Source organism: Henckelia pumila, chromosome 4 (genome assembly GCF_033568475.1).
Source record: "Henckelia pumila isolate YLH828 chromosome 4, ASM3356847v2, whole genome shotgun sequence".
Classification (NCBI taxonomy): domain Eukaryota; kingdom Viridiplantae; phylum Streptophyta; class Magnoliopsida; order Lamiales; family Gesneriaceae; genus Henckelia; species Henckelia pumila.
In genome coordinates, this window is record NC_133123.1 from 41,773,522 (window position 1) to 41,791,001 (window position 17,480).

General features: G+C 33.9%; 2 protein-coding genes across 2 annotated transcripts; one reads left to right on the plus strand and one right to left on the minus strand.

Annotated features, from left to right (window-relative positions):
- Positions 1 to 5,964: 5,964 nt before the first annotated feature.
- On the minus strand, positions 5,965 to 8,531 carry LOC140860930 (uncharacterized). Its single transcript, XM_073263928.1, has 6 exons — positions 8,307 to 8,531; positions 8,109 to 8,195; positions 7,778 to 8,003; positions 7,340 to 7,677; positions 6,617 to 6,997; positions 5,965 to 6,540 (listed from the first exon to the last, which is right to left on the minus strand). The coding sequence occupies exons 1-6, from the start codon at positions 8,529 to 8,531 to the stop codon at positions 5,965 to 5,967; spliced, it is 1,833 nt and encodes a 610-aa protein (XP_073120029.1).
- Positions 8,532 to 11,480: 2,949 nt separating this feature from the next.
- Positions 11,481 to 14,126, plus strand: LOC140859931 (probable aquaporin PIP2-5). The gene is made up of 4 exons (XM_073262557.1): positions 11,481 to 11,834; positions 12,222 to 12,517; positions 13,472 to 13,612; positions 13,713 to 14,126. The coding sequence occupies exons 1-4, from the start codon at positions 11,546 to 11,548 to the stop codon at positions 13,830 to 13,832; spliced, it is 846 nt and encodes a 281-aa protein (XP_073118658.1). The 5' UTR covers positions 11,481 to 11,545; the 3' UTR covers positions 13,833 to 14,126.
- Positions 14,127 to 17,480: the final 3,354 nt, after the last annotated feature.

Genomic DNA, 17,480 nt, shown 5'->3' on the forward strand with positions numbered 1-17,480 from the left:
TGTTGGTCACAAGTACCGATCAAAGTTATCGATCCGTTGTACAAAACTAGGTTATGGGACAAGTTGTGTGTGTAAGAAAAAGTTGAGATTTATGGTCACGCCTTGTTTGTTTAATCATTTCCAATCAACCCCACAGCTTCATTTTATCCCCTTCATCATTCTTCATTGGAAAAAATATTGTCTCCCACTTTCTATCATTTATACTAAACTATTCTACGTACATACACATATATACATGTACTGATCGAGACAAATGCGTAAATCGATAAATTATGTGAATTGAAACTTTCAGCATTATATCATCTTTTACATACATACACATATATACATATATTAGTGACCGAGACAAATGTGTAAATCGATCATTTATGTGAATTGCTATTTTCAGCATTATATCATCATTTTTCGAGCCACGTGAGTAGTATGGTGAAAAATGACTACAAATAAGAATAAATATGTCAACCCACGTCAACTTGAAAATTGAAAATTCATATGCTTGAAAATGAAAAAGAATCAAATTACATGAGCTAATTAATTGCAATTTCACAATGATGAAAGGTGAGCTTTATACACAATTTCACAATGATGAAAGGTGAGCTTTAATAATTGGAAATATCCATTTGAATAAGAAAAGGATTGGCTATTAAAATTCTAATAATTGGAAATATCCATTTGAATAAGAAAAGGATTGGCTATTAAAATTCCTCATTTCATTTTTATTCATTGACCAAAAACGAATATACAATAATTTCCACTCCAAATCACTCTTTTTCCAAATCTGAAATATTCCACAACGATCAAATGTCATATATGCCTGCTCCTTGATAATTATTTTTTTCTTTTAGTGGAGTGTGTCGGCACACATATATATATATGAAAAGGTAATAATCTTTATTTTCGTTTACGTCGTGATCATATATAATATATTCCAAAAATGTTAATTAATTATTAACTACAATTTTGTTAAGCCATAACCATCTTCACTTTACGGGAATCGTGACTAACTCATATTGTTAATTACACGAGTCTATCGTATCTCATTTATTAATTTATATGTTTGTAACCTTTAAAAATAAGTGATAATTAATATTTTTTTAAAATAATTTTAAAAATTATAAACAATACCTAAATCAATTTATACATTTACTTTTTAACTACATACAGGAGGTGTGATACTACAAAACTTGAGCTCGGACTCATTTTTTAAGCGATCGTGTTGAATCAAGAGCTCAACTCGATCTAGATCCCTAATTTTTTGGGACAATATGTATCGATTTTTGTAAGTCAATCCTCAAGTGAAAAATATATATAATTTTATTTATAATTTTGGTGGAAAAAAGTAATATTTTTTAATTTCCTTGGACTTCCGTTTGCTTTGTATTATTATTATTATTATAGGTAAAAAAAAATTGTATTTCACGTGACTTGAATAACATTTTATTCAATTAAAGAAATTTTAATCCAAATTAAAATATATATTATGTGTTTATGTATATGCCTTGCTTCAGTTGCTTGAAGCATAGTAAACATGCATGCGTTTAACACGTGCTATTCCAAACATTTATTTTTGGAGCTCCCCAAACACTTCTAGATACTTGTACAAGTTTCTAGGGAAATCATCAAAAAATGTAAGAAATGTGGAAATATAGAATAACTGTAAACATATATTTGGCGTCACGCTAGCCAAGACCATGCAAGTCCAAGCGTTCTAGTAACAAATTAAATATTCCATATACTTATGTATTATCGTTTTACCAAAAATGACTATCCAGAATTATTATAGGAGTTCATCGTAAGTCATCACAAACCGATTTAAACTTTTTTTTTTCAAACCAATGCAGGACAATTAGAATGACTACAATTAGACATTTCAAATTTCAATTTAAATAATTAGTTGATATTTGTTAGTAACTATTTACGCTTTAAATGTTCACATCATCATCGATCATCATCAGAGTTAGGACTCGAGTTTTCACAATTGAGCTTTGAATCTGAATACGTCTCGTCTCAAATTTAAGATCTTGGTATCAAACAAACTAGAAATATGATCAACATTTACATAACACATATTATATATATCGATGTCACCTATATTTTATATTTTTATTATAGGATGACTTATAGCAGACAAATATAATAATAAGTATTAAATTAAATTAAATTTTTTACTGTACATAAGAGTATATAAAAATTAGTCAGATGTTTAGAGATCCCCTTCTTATGGAGGACCATAGAAATAGACTATTAGTAAGACAAGAAAATATGGACATCTTAATTTCAAGATAGCAATGTGACATTGTAGACAAAACGTGACCCAAATTCGGCATATACAGGCGCATTCTCCTCCACAAGTTGCACATTTCAATCGTCCATCCATTAGTTTAATGCCAAGTGTATTGCAAAGTCGAAATATTAAAAAAAAAATTATCCAAATAACTCAATGCATCAATTTTTGATTAAATTCCTCTCATCTTTAACCTGTGATGCTAAATTATTGCTCTCAGTTATAAATTTTTTCTCATTTCTCTATAGTACTATTTTCTATCAGTATTTTAGACAGTGAGATAAGGGCCCGCTTGGTACACGTGATGAGATTATTAAAGAGAATGGATAAATAAAAAATATGAGAGGATATATAATACTACCATCTAATAATAACATTGTTTGGTGCATTTTATTAAACTTGGGATTACAATTACTCATATACATAGAAAGACAAATATGCCCTTGACTATCACCAAATTTACAATCAATTACCGTGATTTATCTCTTCTTCATTTCATACGCACGGTTTCCCATTCATCTCTTCTTCATCTCTTCTCCAGATCCATTTTCCAACTCAGTGAAGCCAACCAAAACGGTGAGTACATCTGAAACTTACGTATATATATACGAACATAGGTTCTTTGTGCGAGCAGACCATTGATTTCGCAATTTTGTTTCTGGAATATGTTTTTTCAGGCGTTTTTTGATCGTGGCTTCGACGACCCATGCACAATATTGCTCGACGAATTTATGGGTGATACCAGAGGAAAGCTTAGGGTGCCTCTCAATTGCCACTCCCGACCAATGGTAATTTTTCTAACTCGTTTCAAATGTAATTCAATATACAGTGGTTTTTGGGTACTTATTAAATTGTAACTAAATCCACATCTGGTCATCTAAAAAAGATGTATTGAGGTCATAAACCAAATGTATGCGTAATTGTAATTTACAATTTGAATGATTTGTGTCTCCAATTATTTTACGTAAATAATTTTAGGCATGATATATGTTTGATTAAAGTCCCTTTATACAATGCCTTTTACACAAACGTGCTTGTTATTTATTCAATGGATAGATTTAGATGGTATTTATACTTGTGATTATCTTCTATTTTTCTAGGAATTTAATTTTAATAGGTTGTTTTCTTCACATTGTTGTGTGATGTATATTCTAAAAAATGCAGCGAAAGTATTACGTGGTTTTCGTTGGAAGGAATCCTGGGATATACAATACATGGTACGACGCAAACACCGAAGTTTGTCGATATCCCGGGGCTTGTTACAAAGGGTACATTACCAGGATAGAAGCTGAGGAAGCCTTTGCAGACTATTTGAGGAAAGACTCTGCTGGTCCAACAAGTTCGACACATACGACTTCCACTCCAAGGCCAAGCTGCAACATAAACAATGAGAGTAAGGGTTTAAAGTACTTTGGACCTTTACTAGAAGCTGTGTCAGACTTAGCTTCTGAAACTCGCAAGCTTGCAAATACAGTGGAGAAGAATGCCGAGAAGATCTCCATGTTATTGAAGCAAATGGAGATGTCTGAGTCGTAAACATTATCAGTGGTTTCGTTACTAATGGCTTTTATGTGTGTGTTTCTTTTGAAGTATGAAGAACAGACTAAGGTTGTATGAGATATGTATCTAGCTATTGTGTTTAATTTGAATGTGAGTAGATGTTGTAATGGAAGTGCGTTGTTGTACTTTACAGAGCTAACTGACTTTGGTCTTACTCTGTTAACACCAAATTATAAATTATTCAGTGTGCTTCATAGTTGATTCAATGTTGTGATTCTTCATTACTCTTTGGGATGGGAGGATGTTATTTTACAGATTGAGGAACACTTGATGCCTTCAAATTAAACACTGTTTGAAGAACGGCTATGATAGTGACATCGTTTGATTGTGGTGTGTACTTCTACTTTCAATTTTTTTAATTACGACTACCTGGTTACATTATCCTCATTTCTTCAAGTTCGATTTTATTTGCAGGTTAGCTTTTACAAACGTTGCCGATCAGTCTATGCGCACCTTTCTGATCAATGGAAGTTCATTTATTACATATGCAGACATTCGGTAGTTCATTCTAATACTTATCAGAATTTTGGAGTTTTTTTTTATCAAGTAATTTAAGGCAAGCATTTAATGTTGGTTATCTACTACATTCTGATTTCAACTCCCCCTCAATTACTTTCACACATTTTAATTGATGTGACTTACATATCTTTATTCAGTAGGATATCTTGGGTGATTGACTTGTATTTACTACAAGTGGTTGGATGGATTCACTCACCGTTTATTTATAGCATTTATTTAACGCATCTGATCGATATTCTTCATAGTAAAAATATAAACGCATATATTCTCTGTCCTTTTCCTAACTTGCGCTTGATCATGTCTGTGAGCAGGAAGGGCTGTTCAGAAGATTCTGTCAACAGCACATACATCATTCCTGTGGTTAATCTGAGCTCCGATGATGAAAAATCAACCTCCACCAACGAAAATGATTATCAAGTGAAACGCGAGAACGTGAATGTCTTCGGACCAGCAGGCAATGTATGTAATATTGGGAAGAAGATGAAGTCTTACCATCCATTGCTTCCGACACTACATGATGGGAAAGAGAACATTATCGCCACAGAACCGGTGTTTCAAACTAGCCCAATAAATGAATATCGTTTGAAAAATTTGGTGGGTGAAGGCAAGAAACCAGTTGAGGTGATTGATCTCACCGATGATAATAGTGGCTAGTATATGATGACTGTATTTGACTTTAGACTCTTGCTCCACTCTTTTTGAGTCGCTGTCATTCTTAGTAATTGGCAGACTTTTTGAATATTGTTAGTGGGCAAGAGGATAATGTAAGGTTTGAATATGCTAGACCTTGTTGTGTTCTGTTTGCTAGGCCTTGTGTTTTGTTTCAAGTTTTGAAATAGAATCGCAATGCGTTCGCTAGGCCTTTTTGTGTTAAGTTTGAAGGTTGTTGTGAAATAGAGTCTCAATGCATTTGCTATACTTTGTTGTGTTCTCTACATTTTATATTCGTTGACAATAACGAGAAACCTTGTTCAAAACTGAGTATTAGAGAATGAGTATTAAATAGTGGAGCATTTACACTCATTGCGTACTCCGCACATCATTGTGCACTATACTGAAACAAATTTTTAATAAATCTACTGCACATGCGGTTCAGAGCACATGCACACACCATGTTTGAGATGTTACACGAATGCACATGTATTATTTTTTAACAAAAAGAATAATGCATTTGCAGAAAAAATCAGTGCCACAATTCCCAGTTATTCTTTTTTTAAAAAAATTTATACTCAAAATAATAGCACAACTTATGTCATTCTCGGATACATCTTGTAGTAAGTAATTCATCGTAATAATTATTATCACTTGGAGATGGCATAGGGAAAGGTTTAAGGCAAACTGCAATATTCACCAAAGACAATTCCCAACACATAAGCAATTTTAAGACAGACAAGGTTGGGAGGCTAAATTGCTTAAACCGTGGCATAATTTTTTAACCACATAATTACATTTCATTCCATCATTAAACATACATTGCAAAACCAAAATGAAGTCATACCATGACTTATCCATTTTAACTCACCCAAAAAACTATAGTGAGGTAATGAGACAGTGAGTAGCCTCCAAAAACATAAATACCAGAGTTGCATAGAAATACAAGTCTATTCGTCACCTTTTAACAACCTTTTCACTAAGCATATCCTGCCTTTCTCACCGAGACGCTTGAACAGTGCCAATTCGTCATGGCTTTTAAACAACAACTGAGCTGCACGTACTTGCTCTTCTTCATTCAACTCAGTTAGACCTTGAACACCTTCTAAAACCATATCTTGTGCAGCCGAAATCTTCTCCTCGGCTGCCATTTCCTTAATCAAAGCTGACATTGTTTTGTCTGTGATATGCGCAAAGTTGTTGATTGCCTTGACTATGGACTCGTCGACGTCATTCACTTTCATCCTTTTGTTCCTCTTCGAAGTGGTTGTGGAAGTTGGTTTGGACGACGGAGTCGGAGTATCTGAAATTGAGTCGCCTGACACTTCTAACACAGGGGCTGTCGGAGTGTCAATTGGGGTGGACTCATTGGTAAGAGGTTCATCTGAAAGTTTAAAAACATCGAACAGTGCATTGTCACAATTCATGCGTTCGTCTCCAGCAGCACGGTCATTACCAAATATTTCGCACCAATCATGAAAATGTATCCACTGTTTGTGTCTCATAGTTCGTAAACTTTGATCTCCCTACGACAATATAATACAGAGGAAACATTATAATATGGTTTAATAATCGGGGCCAATAACAAGCTAAATTATATACCTTAATGATGTCTTCCCACGTCTCATCTGTAGCATCTATGGTATGCTCAGCATCATTCCATCCAACCCCACTCCTTGTTAAAATAGTCACCAAAGTGCTATACGTTTTTTTCCACACATGTATTTTAGAATTGATATGAGGAATGGCACGTAAGTTACAGCCACGAATTTCAGTCTGCAGTGTAGTCTCTAGTAAACTTAAATAACCAGATCTGAATCCATTATCGCTTTTCCAACCCTTACTGATTACGTCTTTCAAAGCATGGATCAGAACCTCTTCTTCACGTTCACTCCAACTTCTTCTCGTTTTTTCAGGTTTCTTCGCACTTCCATTGACACTTCCAGAAGTTGCGTTGCTGTACATTTCTAACAGATGATTGATCTGGCACAAAATTAAATTAATAAGCACAACATTACATCTGACAATTTATTAAAATAAACAAACATAGTACACTAGCGCATATATCAAAAATAAACACATAATTAAAACAACATACAAACAACCGAACATCATAAATATTGATTTCAATCCAAACAAGTACGTGGAATACTTTCTGAAAATAGCCAAGTACTAAGGTCTTTAAGCACAATCTACATAAGTACTAGAATAAGTAATTCAATAATTGTTCGTATTCCACATTGACGAGGCAAACTCCTCTCTCCATGAATCCCATGAGTTTGATGTCTGAAAACTGCTAATGAAATCATGTTGTGTTTCTTGTACCGGGCTACCAACTACTTCTTCAAATTCTTCCATTGGATCCTCAGTCATTTGTGATCGGATGAAATTGTGTAGAAGAGTACATGCAAGAATTATTCGGTTCTGCACTTTAACTGGATAAAACGAAGGGCTTCGAAGAATCGCCCATCTCTTCTTCAATAAACCAAATGCTCTTTCAATCACATTAAGAGCTTGTGAGTGTCTCCAATTATAAAGCTCCTTGTAGTTTTGTGGTCCAGCAGCACGGTTGCCCCATGCGTCCCTATGATATCTAACTCTTCGAAAAGGAGTCAAAAAACCTTCTGTATTTGCATATCCATTATCGCATAGGTAATAACAACCTGCATTATTTATAATAAACATGAATATATGCACGTCAGTAATATATGGCCAAATATTAGACGATAAACATAATGAACACATACAGTAATTAACTCTAACCTCTTGGAACTTTGAAACTATCATCTCCAGTGAGTGCATCTCTTAGAACCCTTGCATCTGCTGCGGATCCCTCCCAACCAGTCAAGACATATATGAAGTTCATGTTTATGTCACATACACCCAATACGTTCACCGCAATAGTACCTTTTCTTGTTCTATATTTTGCTCTCTGTTGGCAGGGTACATGTACGGCAATATGTGTCCCGTCTAGTGCACCTAAACAACCCTACAGTAGTTGATAGCAAAAATCCGAGTATGGTGTTACACTTGTAAATGGGCTGACCAACAGTAATGCCTACCTTATGACATGTTTACAAAGTAATATAAGTACCTTAAACCATTTCCAGGTCTCATTTGAACAATTTTCGTCAATTGGGGAAAACTTCACAAGAAGTAGTGGGTGTAACTTCAGCACACCCTGCAATACTTCATGAAAATGTGCACTAACTGTCTGTCCGCTACGATTATAATCATGTCCAGTGACTCTATTTTTTTTATGATGTGCCAAGATAGACAAAAACATAGCTACCTTTTCCTCCACTCGTACATATCTAGAATCTACTACGCCTCCAACATTAGTCAGTAGATAACACAAACGTGCAAATGCATTATGATTCATTCTCAGATTAATAACACATTGGACATCTCCAGCGTCAATGATCCTATGCAAATGGATCATTTGGGCATTTATTCTATCCGTCATCGAGTACGAATTCGCCGATCTGCGGCGACCAGTGCGTCGCCGCACCAACATTCTTCTACGGTGTCGTATTAAAAGACATATCATCAAATACATTCGAGACAACATTTGGTGTACCAATAACAAGATGAGTATGTTTCGACATTTGCTGTCCATCTTGCGACTGTACTGAAACAAAAAAAAATGCACTTTCGTACAACAAAAAAATTGGAATTGATTGTGTAACAAAAAGACCACTACTCATTTCATGTATTCAAAACAATATGGATGTCTGTACGAAGGCACATAAGTTCAAAGATTCATATAGCATTAAGAAAATGAAACATATATAAATTACCATTCAAAAATCATGAGCTGGTTTATCAAAGAAATTGTCCAACTTAAAGTAAAAGTATAGTCGCTGGAGCTCTATATACTCACCGACACACAAAAATATTGCAAACAGGGGCACACATATTTTCCAGCTACAATTACATTGCAATACCTGAGCACTGCACGAAGAGTCGTTCTCCGAAATCAATATTTTTCAAAACTCCGATGCTGGTGTAACTACGCTCACCATGGGAACGGTTTGTGCTGAAAAAGGTTCCGGTTAACGGTGTAAGAACCCGACAAGATCAAGAATACGCATATGAGTAAATGGGAAATCGTAAAACTCTGGAAATATAGTCGTAAAAATGGTACAGCAAAAGACGTTAATTCAAATATTGGCCGTGAAGAAGCTACCTCGCAGATCTGTAGATGCATCTACATAGCTTTCTTCACGTTCGTGACGACTGGATCTGGATCTACTTTTTTTGTGTTATGCGATGAAAGTCAGTGGGGAAAGAGAGAGAACAATAATTTGTTAGGGCTATGGGTAAAAGAGTAATTATGCTCCACAATCTCATGTACTGTTCAAAAATTATTGACAATACAAGCTATTTTACGTGGATTGAATGTCCGTGGTTTTCCCCCCTACCATGCCAAATAATGCAGGGCCCTTGGATATCTGCACATGTGTACTTTTTGAACCAAACACCCATTTACTTATTTTTCCCATCCTAATACCCTAAATGTTCAAACAATCTATTTGTCTTATTTTTATGAATCTTATCTCTCACGCAAAACGTTTTGAGAACATGATTTTTTTTGCGTAGATCGAAGAAAAAGTTTCATGATTATTAAAATAGTTTTTCAAATGTAATTATTTGTATATAATGTTGTTCGAGTTACTGGAATATGTGAGCGTTTTGTTAGAGCTCAATAGTTTGATTTTTCATATTAACACCTTGTTAGACTAGCATATTGCACAAAACATGTCTAATGAGATTTGTTTAGTTTACATAGTTTGCAAAATATTGTATTAGCAACTGCGACTTCACATATGATAATTTTTTTTTATATATATAGAATAATAATTAACATATTTAAATGTTGGGGATAATATAGATACATATCGTGTATTGGGTTGTCAGAATTGGAATAAGACTATTCTTTTGGACCATTATGTGAAATCATTTTCATTCATCTGATCTGGATTAGGGCCCACAATCTATTAGGCAATGCACATGAAATTCATAGTGTTATTCTTCTACATTCTTCCTAATGAAAGAAAAATATAACTCCTCGAACCGCCAAAGCATCTCAGACCTTAGATTACTCCGCGTGCAATAATAAACAGAGTCTGAGTTAGTTCAAATGCACGCCACGTGTCATCATATAATAAATTTAATTTTTTATAATATTAACATTAAGAGCTTTAAATATTGTTATTATAAGACTTTTTGATAATTAATTAAAATAAATATTTAATGAGATGACCTTTTTTTTAATTATTAATTTTAAAATTTGTGGTGTGTTACGTTCTTTTAGACATATAGAAAGATGATGCAGTTATTTTGTGATGCTGTGGTAATTGACTTTGTTTGGAGAGTGATTAAGATGTATATTTTTTTTATTTGTCATGTATATTAAAATAATTTAGAATTTTATCTACCAATATAATTAAATATAAATTTTGATAAAAAGTTAATTACTTCATCCGTCTTGTGACTACAGTTATTCGATGTATATACATCAAATAATGAGTAATGTCATTTAAAATTCTATTAAATTATCTACACAAATGTATGATACCAAAGTTGTTATTTTTAAATCATGAATTCAGAGGCACTATTAAAGTTAAAAATTAAAAAATTTATTTTAATTTTTACATTTTTTTTTTACAATATGAATGTGTATGCATCCAAATAATTATTATTTTATAGAAAACAAAATAGTTGGGCGGATGTTGATGGACCACTCTCCCTATCCGGTCGGTGAAAGCGAGAGCCATGGGCGGCCCGATTTCCTTTTCAAATTATATAATAATAGAAAAAAAAAATAAGGCCTAATTATATATATACTTAAAATTTAACAAAATTATTCCCTCAATTTTTTTAAAAAATTTATAAAATTAAATATTCATACTTTTTAAAACCAAAAATCAAATATAAAAAAATGTTGTCCAGAAATATCGTCATATGTAACTTCATGTAAAAGTGTCAATAGGTTATATATACATCTATCATCTTCTTTTTTTATTTTTTATTTTTCATTCTTACTTATTTCACCTATTAAGGTAGTTTTTGAAAAAACTTTTAATAAGCATTTATTAGCTTTTTCTTAATAAAATTTTGAAAATCCGAGAAATGATTTTTAAAAACTCTATTAGATATTACATAAGTATTAAATGCTTCTTTAAATTAGTTATTTTATTACATATTTTTAAATTTTATGTTATAATTTACTGAAAAGATTGTACGTCTTATCATATCGTATCAATGCGAATTATTTACACATGAAATATTTGAATGAATAAATACATTTATTATATTTTTTAGCATTTACATATAAAATCGCGTAAACTCAATAATTTATTCCATAAAATTTAAATTTATAATATAATATTTTGATAATAATAAAATATTACCACTCCCACCAAATTTCCCACAATAAATACCCCATCTCCTTCTTTCTCTTCTACTATCCTACTCACTCTCCACCTAACAAAAAAACACACACGTTCTTCTTTACGTACGAACCCGATGACTAAGGACGCGGCGGAGCAAGGGTCCTTCGCGGCGAAGGACTACCAGGACCCGCCGCCGGCGCCGCTGTTCGACGCGGCGGAGCTGGCGAAATGGTCTTTCTACCGGGCCTTGATAGCCGAGTTCATAGCCACTCTACTCTTCCTGTACGTCACTGTGCTGACAGTGATCGGATACAAGCATCAATCGGAGGGCGATCAGTGCGACGGCGTGGGGATTCTCGGGATCGCGTGGGCTTTCGGGGGGATGATTTTCGTGCTTGTTTACTGCACTGCTGGGATTTCTGGTTAGTAGCAACCAACGTTACTTTAAAAAAAAAAAAATCACTATATTTAGACGTTACAAACACTATCTTAAGAGTTATTTATACATAAATTTTGTATGAATTTGAGCTGTTTTCCTAGTTTCATTTTCATTTTAACCGAGAAGTTGGTCTGTTTTGGGTTTCAGTAGTCACGTACATATAGTTCGAATTTGGTGTTAGTGCCATAAGTACTAGGTAATTTGTTCCTTTTAGTTCTGCTCTGCAGAGTACCTCTGTGGCACCTGATATTGGAACGTCGTAGCCCACTAAACTAAAAACAGACCAACTTAATTATCACACGGGACGTCGAATTTTTTGTGACATGATTTTGAATTTTAGCTACTTGAATCTTATGATATGTGATCACAGGGGGTCATATTAATCCTGCGGTGACGTTCGGGCTATTCCTGGCTCGGAAAGTGTCTCTGGTGAGGGCGGTGATGTACATGGTGGCTCAATGTTTGGGTGCCATCTGCGGAGTTGGGCTGGTGAAGGGATTCCAGAAATCTTTCTACAAAAGATACGGCGGCGGCGCCAACGAGCTGCAGGAGGGCATCAGCACCGGGGTGGGCTTGGCCGCCGAGATCATCGGCACCTTTGTCCTTGTTTACACCGTCTTCTCCGCCACCGACCCCAAGAGAAGTGCTAGAGATTCTCATGTCCCTGTAAGAAGCTAGCTCTACTTTCATACATACATAATTTTTCTTTCTTTTTTAATATTTCTAACCTTTGTGAAATTGTTATTGTTTTTGGATCACCTTGAGAAGTCCCATGTGATTTTTGAAAATATTCAAGTTTTGGCCCACAAATGGTATCGAATCATCACCTCTACTAGAATATTGCAAGCTAGTGTGCCCTTTTTTTGAAAGATTAATATCTAGTCTAGTACTTTAAAAGTCACATATATAGATTTTAAATAAATGAAAGCCTTCTGTTTCAAACATGGATTTAATGTTACGTTGTGTGTTCAATTAATGGTTTGACTTGATGCCACCACCAAGTACAAATTTGTGAATATATATAATTATTCTTAATTTTCGCTTGAATGGTAGCAAGTGGATTGCAAATAACATTAGTCGTCTTAGAACAACTAGCAAAAGTCCCGAAATGTTTGAGTGATTTTGAATCGAGCAATTTGAAGCCATATATTTCATTCTCATGATGACCCAAATTTACTCGACTTGTTTGGATGAATTCCATAAGTGTGAATTTTAAATTTACTTATTGTTACTAGCTAGTAATATATATGATTTAAGAATAATGGGATTTCAATCTCAACTAAAACATAATAGGAAAGAGGTGTATTGATAAAAATTGTGTGATGATATGTGTGTCAAAATCAGGAAATTTGACAAGAAACTTGTGGTGATTAAAGCATCGAGCCATGCACCAAACCTCAAAAAGTGGCTTTAGAGCCATATCATTATGGCCAAGGCATCAATTCCAAACCCAATGTCCAATAAGTAATAATGTAATATGACATTTTGTTCATTTTGTCCCACTTTTATTATAGGGGAAAAAAAAAAAGAGGGGCCATGCACCTCTAGTATATGATACTGCAAACTTTATATTTTTTTCGTGCCATATATTGATCATCGACTCATGAATTACGAAACTAGGTGTTGGCGCCTCTTCCGATAGGATTCGCGGTGTTCATGGTCCACCTAGCCACCATTCCCGTCACCGGAACCGGCATCAACCCCGCAAGGAGTCTTGGAGCTGCAGTAATCTTCAACCAAGACAAGGCTTGGGATAATCATGTAATTAATTAATTAATATATGGACACTCCAAAAACCATTTTGAAAAAAACCCAGAAATGTTTTTTTTTTAAATTAATTTATTTCTAATTTTTGTTTCAGTGGATCTTTTGGGTGGGACCCTTCATCGGTGCAGCCATTGCAGCATTCTACCACCAGTTCATATTAAGGGCAGGAGCAATTAAGGCCCTTGGATCATTCAGGAGCAGCTCCCGTGTCTGATCTAAGGGTGAAGAAGAGATGATCGATATTCATCTCCAATTTGTGTCAATTTATTAATATATAAATTAAATAAATATGTATTTTAATTTTTAGAAAAATGTTAATTAATTGCATGGTAAGATTTGTGTGTGGAATTTCGTAAGCTTTCACCATCAAACTTATTCTTCATTAAGCTTTTGCCATTTGAATTTTGATGGAAGAATTATGGAGAACCATTTAAATGTTGATATTGAACCTTTTGTCTTTGGTGTTTGGCTTTGGCATCTCAATTCATTTTATCCATTTCCCTCTTTATTTTCCCCCTTTTCGGTTTCGATAATTCTAGCCGATCACGATATTGTCTTTACTCATCAATATCTGATGTCATTTGAGTGATTTGACATATATCCTTGTATATATATTTCACCATTAATACAGAAATTATTTCTCCAAAGTATTAAAATTGTAACTCGTGTCCAAATATTCACATTAAAAATCCAATTCAGTAAAAGAGTTATTTTATAATATTTTAAATTAACTATATATACGTACAATTGAGTATATTGAGACCATTAATTCCAGGGTGTACGTACATTCACCAATTCCCTTGCTTGCACGTATATGGGGATCGCCAGCCATTAACTTCTACAGCTGAAACTACTCCAGAATTTTCCCATGCTACAATGTGTGTGTGTATATATTTATTTTTATTTGAAACTATAATTAATACCAGAATAGTACTAATTGATTTAGGCTGATGATTTACATCTCAAAAGTGACACCAAAGTTTCGGATTTAGGATGGTTTAATTTGATATCCAAAATGCTACGATATATTAATTCTTGAGAGGGCGATTTAATTAAAATCCAAGAAGAAGGTTTCTAGCTATGACAATGAATTTATGGATTGTAAACAATTTCTTGTTTGTAGAACATTCTCCTTAAAAGTAAAACAAGCTAGAATTAACAAACGTTTGAATTTTGAGACATACTGAAAGGGATTCTCACTAAAAAGATATGGACCACAAGGCCGGGCTCTCTATACACAGTCCCTCTTCATTCAGATAACCCTATTGCAGGGGGCACTTGAATTCAATAGGGTAAAATTCCACTTCATTTTTCTCAAAACAATATAAAGTTTTTTTTTTTTGACAGTCAAAACAATAAAGTTTTAAACTATAGCTACTCCATGTTACTTTCTAAGTAAATTTTTACCCTCAATTTAAGTTTCATAACATTAAAATTTACTATCAACCCTAAATGACTTCGGTTATATATATATATATATATATATATATATATATATATAATTTCAAAATAATTAATAGTGTAGTAAATTTTAAATTTTGTATGTTTGTTGTTTAAATTTTTCTATAAAATTCAGCTTATGACTTCGGCCTCTCAAGTCCCAAATACAAATACAAACGAAATATCTTTTTTTTGTTTCAGATTAATTAATTTTTAAAATTATAATAGTTGTGTGATATGAATATATTAAAAAGTGACATTTTTTTATGATTTGAGAAAAAATATATTACTTGAATAATGAAATTACTTGTTGTTGCATCAAAATAAATTAATGTAGTGGATGAAAAAAAAAATAAAAATTTTGAGTCTTATTTATTGTTGTATTACTCTAAACTCATGAAATTTTCAGATGAGTTTCAAAATATATTATAAATAAAATTTATTTTGTTTTCTTATAATAATATATAATTTATTACATTAAGTTCAAGCTCACCCTAGTTATAATTCCTAAATCCGTCCCTGGAGTACTCGACTATATACCGGGTTGCTTCACCATTGGATTTGGGGCGCGCTTGAGCTAGCTCTTGAAATTTAAAGTTGGTATCAAAGTACACTAGGGATAGTAGGATTTGATGAGTGGATAGCCACACCAAATTAATTAGGTCGATTTTAATTTGAAAACTTTTGATATAGTAGGAAATAGGGCTGATCAGTTGTCCATGTCTCCCTCCACTTGCTACAATTCAAGTGGGCGATGGGATTGCCATGCGAATATGCATGGGCTTGATGTAGTAATGACGTACTGTGGATTAGTAGAATTTGAAGAAAGTATAACACGTATCACTCAAAATTTAGAATCAAATAATGGAATCAAATAATGTTGGTATTGTGTATCCGGGCCGATTCTAACAGTTTTTGGACCTGAGTCCATCTTAAAAAAAAGGCCCCTAATTCATAATGTATGTTAATATTTATTTTAGTTACATAACAATTTTTCGAATTAAATCAATATATTAAAAACAATATAAAAAAAATAAACACGCGATATTCAAAATATTTCTATTGTAATTAAATAATAATATCAAGCATATCCAAAATGATCACTAAAAACAAATTACTTATTGATATTCTCGGCTTGACTTTGAATTAATTCTTCAATTTTTAGCTTTCTTTTTCTTCTTTTAAAACCCAGGCATGTACTTGGGAGTAGACCTGGCCAAGGGACGATTTTGACCTGGAACTGGCCCGTGGTCAACGGGCCGGTTAACCGGGTCAACGGGTCCAATCCGAAACCGGGACCGGACCCGCAAATATCCGGTCTGGTCCCGGTTTTTCATTTGAAAAATCGGCAACCCAACGGGTTGGACCCGCCGGGTTGCACGAGTCTGACCCGCTGGGTTGGAACCGTCCAACTCGGCGGGTTGGACAGTTGGCGCCACATGGGCGCCCAGATGATCCAACGACCACAATCTTGTGGTCGTTGGATCATTCAATGACCACGATTTCGTGGCCGTTAAAACCCGGCCGCCCCGGCGGGTCGACCCGCTGGACCCGCCGGGTCAACCGTTTTTTTTTAAAAAAAAACTTTTTAGTTTTTATCTATAAATACCCCCAAGTCCCCTTTCATTTTGTTTACACAATTTTCTCTTAATTCTCTGCATTCTCAATTCATTCTAATTTCTTGAATTATCAAAAATATCAAGTTTCGATTATTGATTTATTGTCAATTGTTGATTTATTTTTATATTTATACAATTACAAATGTCCAGAGCGGGAACAAGTCGTAGGGGTGACAAAGGAAAAGGAAAGAAAAAGAGCATCATACCATCAGAGGTCGAGTATTCTCAATTCAATGTCGATGGCTTTGATCTTGAATATTCCGATGATGAAATTCAAGAAATTCGACAAGAGGCGCAACAAAGACAACAAGTTAAACAACCACCACGTCATCATGCAAGTCAAGAAAGTATGAACGATCCGGCAGCCTCTCAAAGACAAACTCGAGCGGTGCATCGCCTGACATCCGATATCTTCACCAAACATTTCAGGAAGGTGACGCTTCCCTCCGTTGATTTGCAAGCCAAATGCAAATATTGTTCAAAATGTTACAAATTTAAACAAGGAGGTGGTTATGAAACTTTGACGCGACATATCGAAAAAAATCATACGGTGAAAATTGGGATTGATCGTGCTCAAACTCAAATTTCGGCATTCTCTTCTCAATCGGGTAATGAATCTCAACTATTTAAATATAACGAAGCTAGATTTAGAAAAAAAAACATCTAAATTTTGTGTGGTTGAACAACTTTCTTTTAGTTTTAGCGATAAATTATCTTTTTAAAATTAGATTTCTACAAATGCAAATCATTCTATTAGACGTATTCCAAGAAATAGTCTCAAACGCACAATGAAAAAGTTAGTT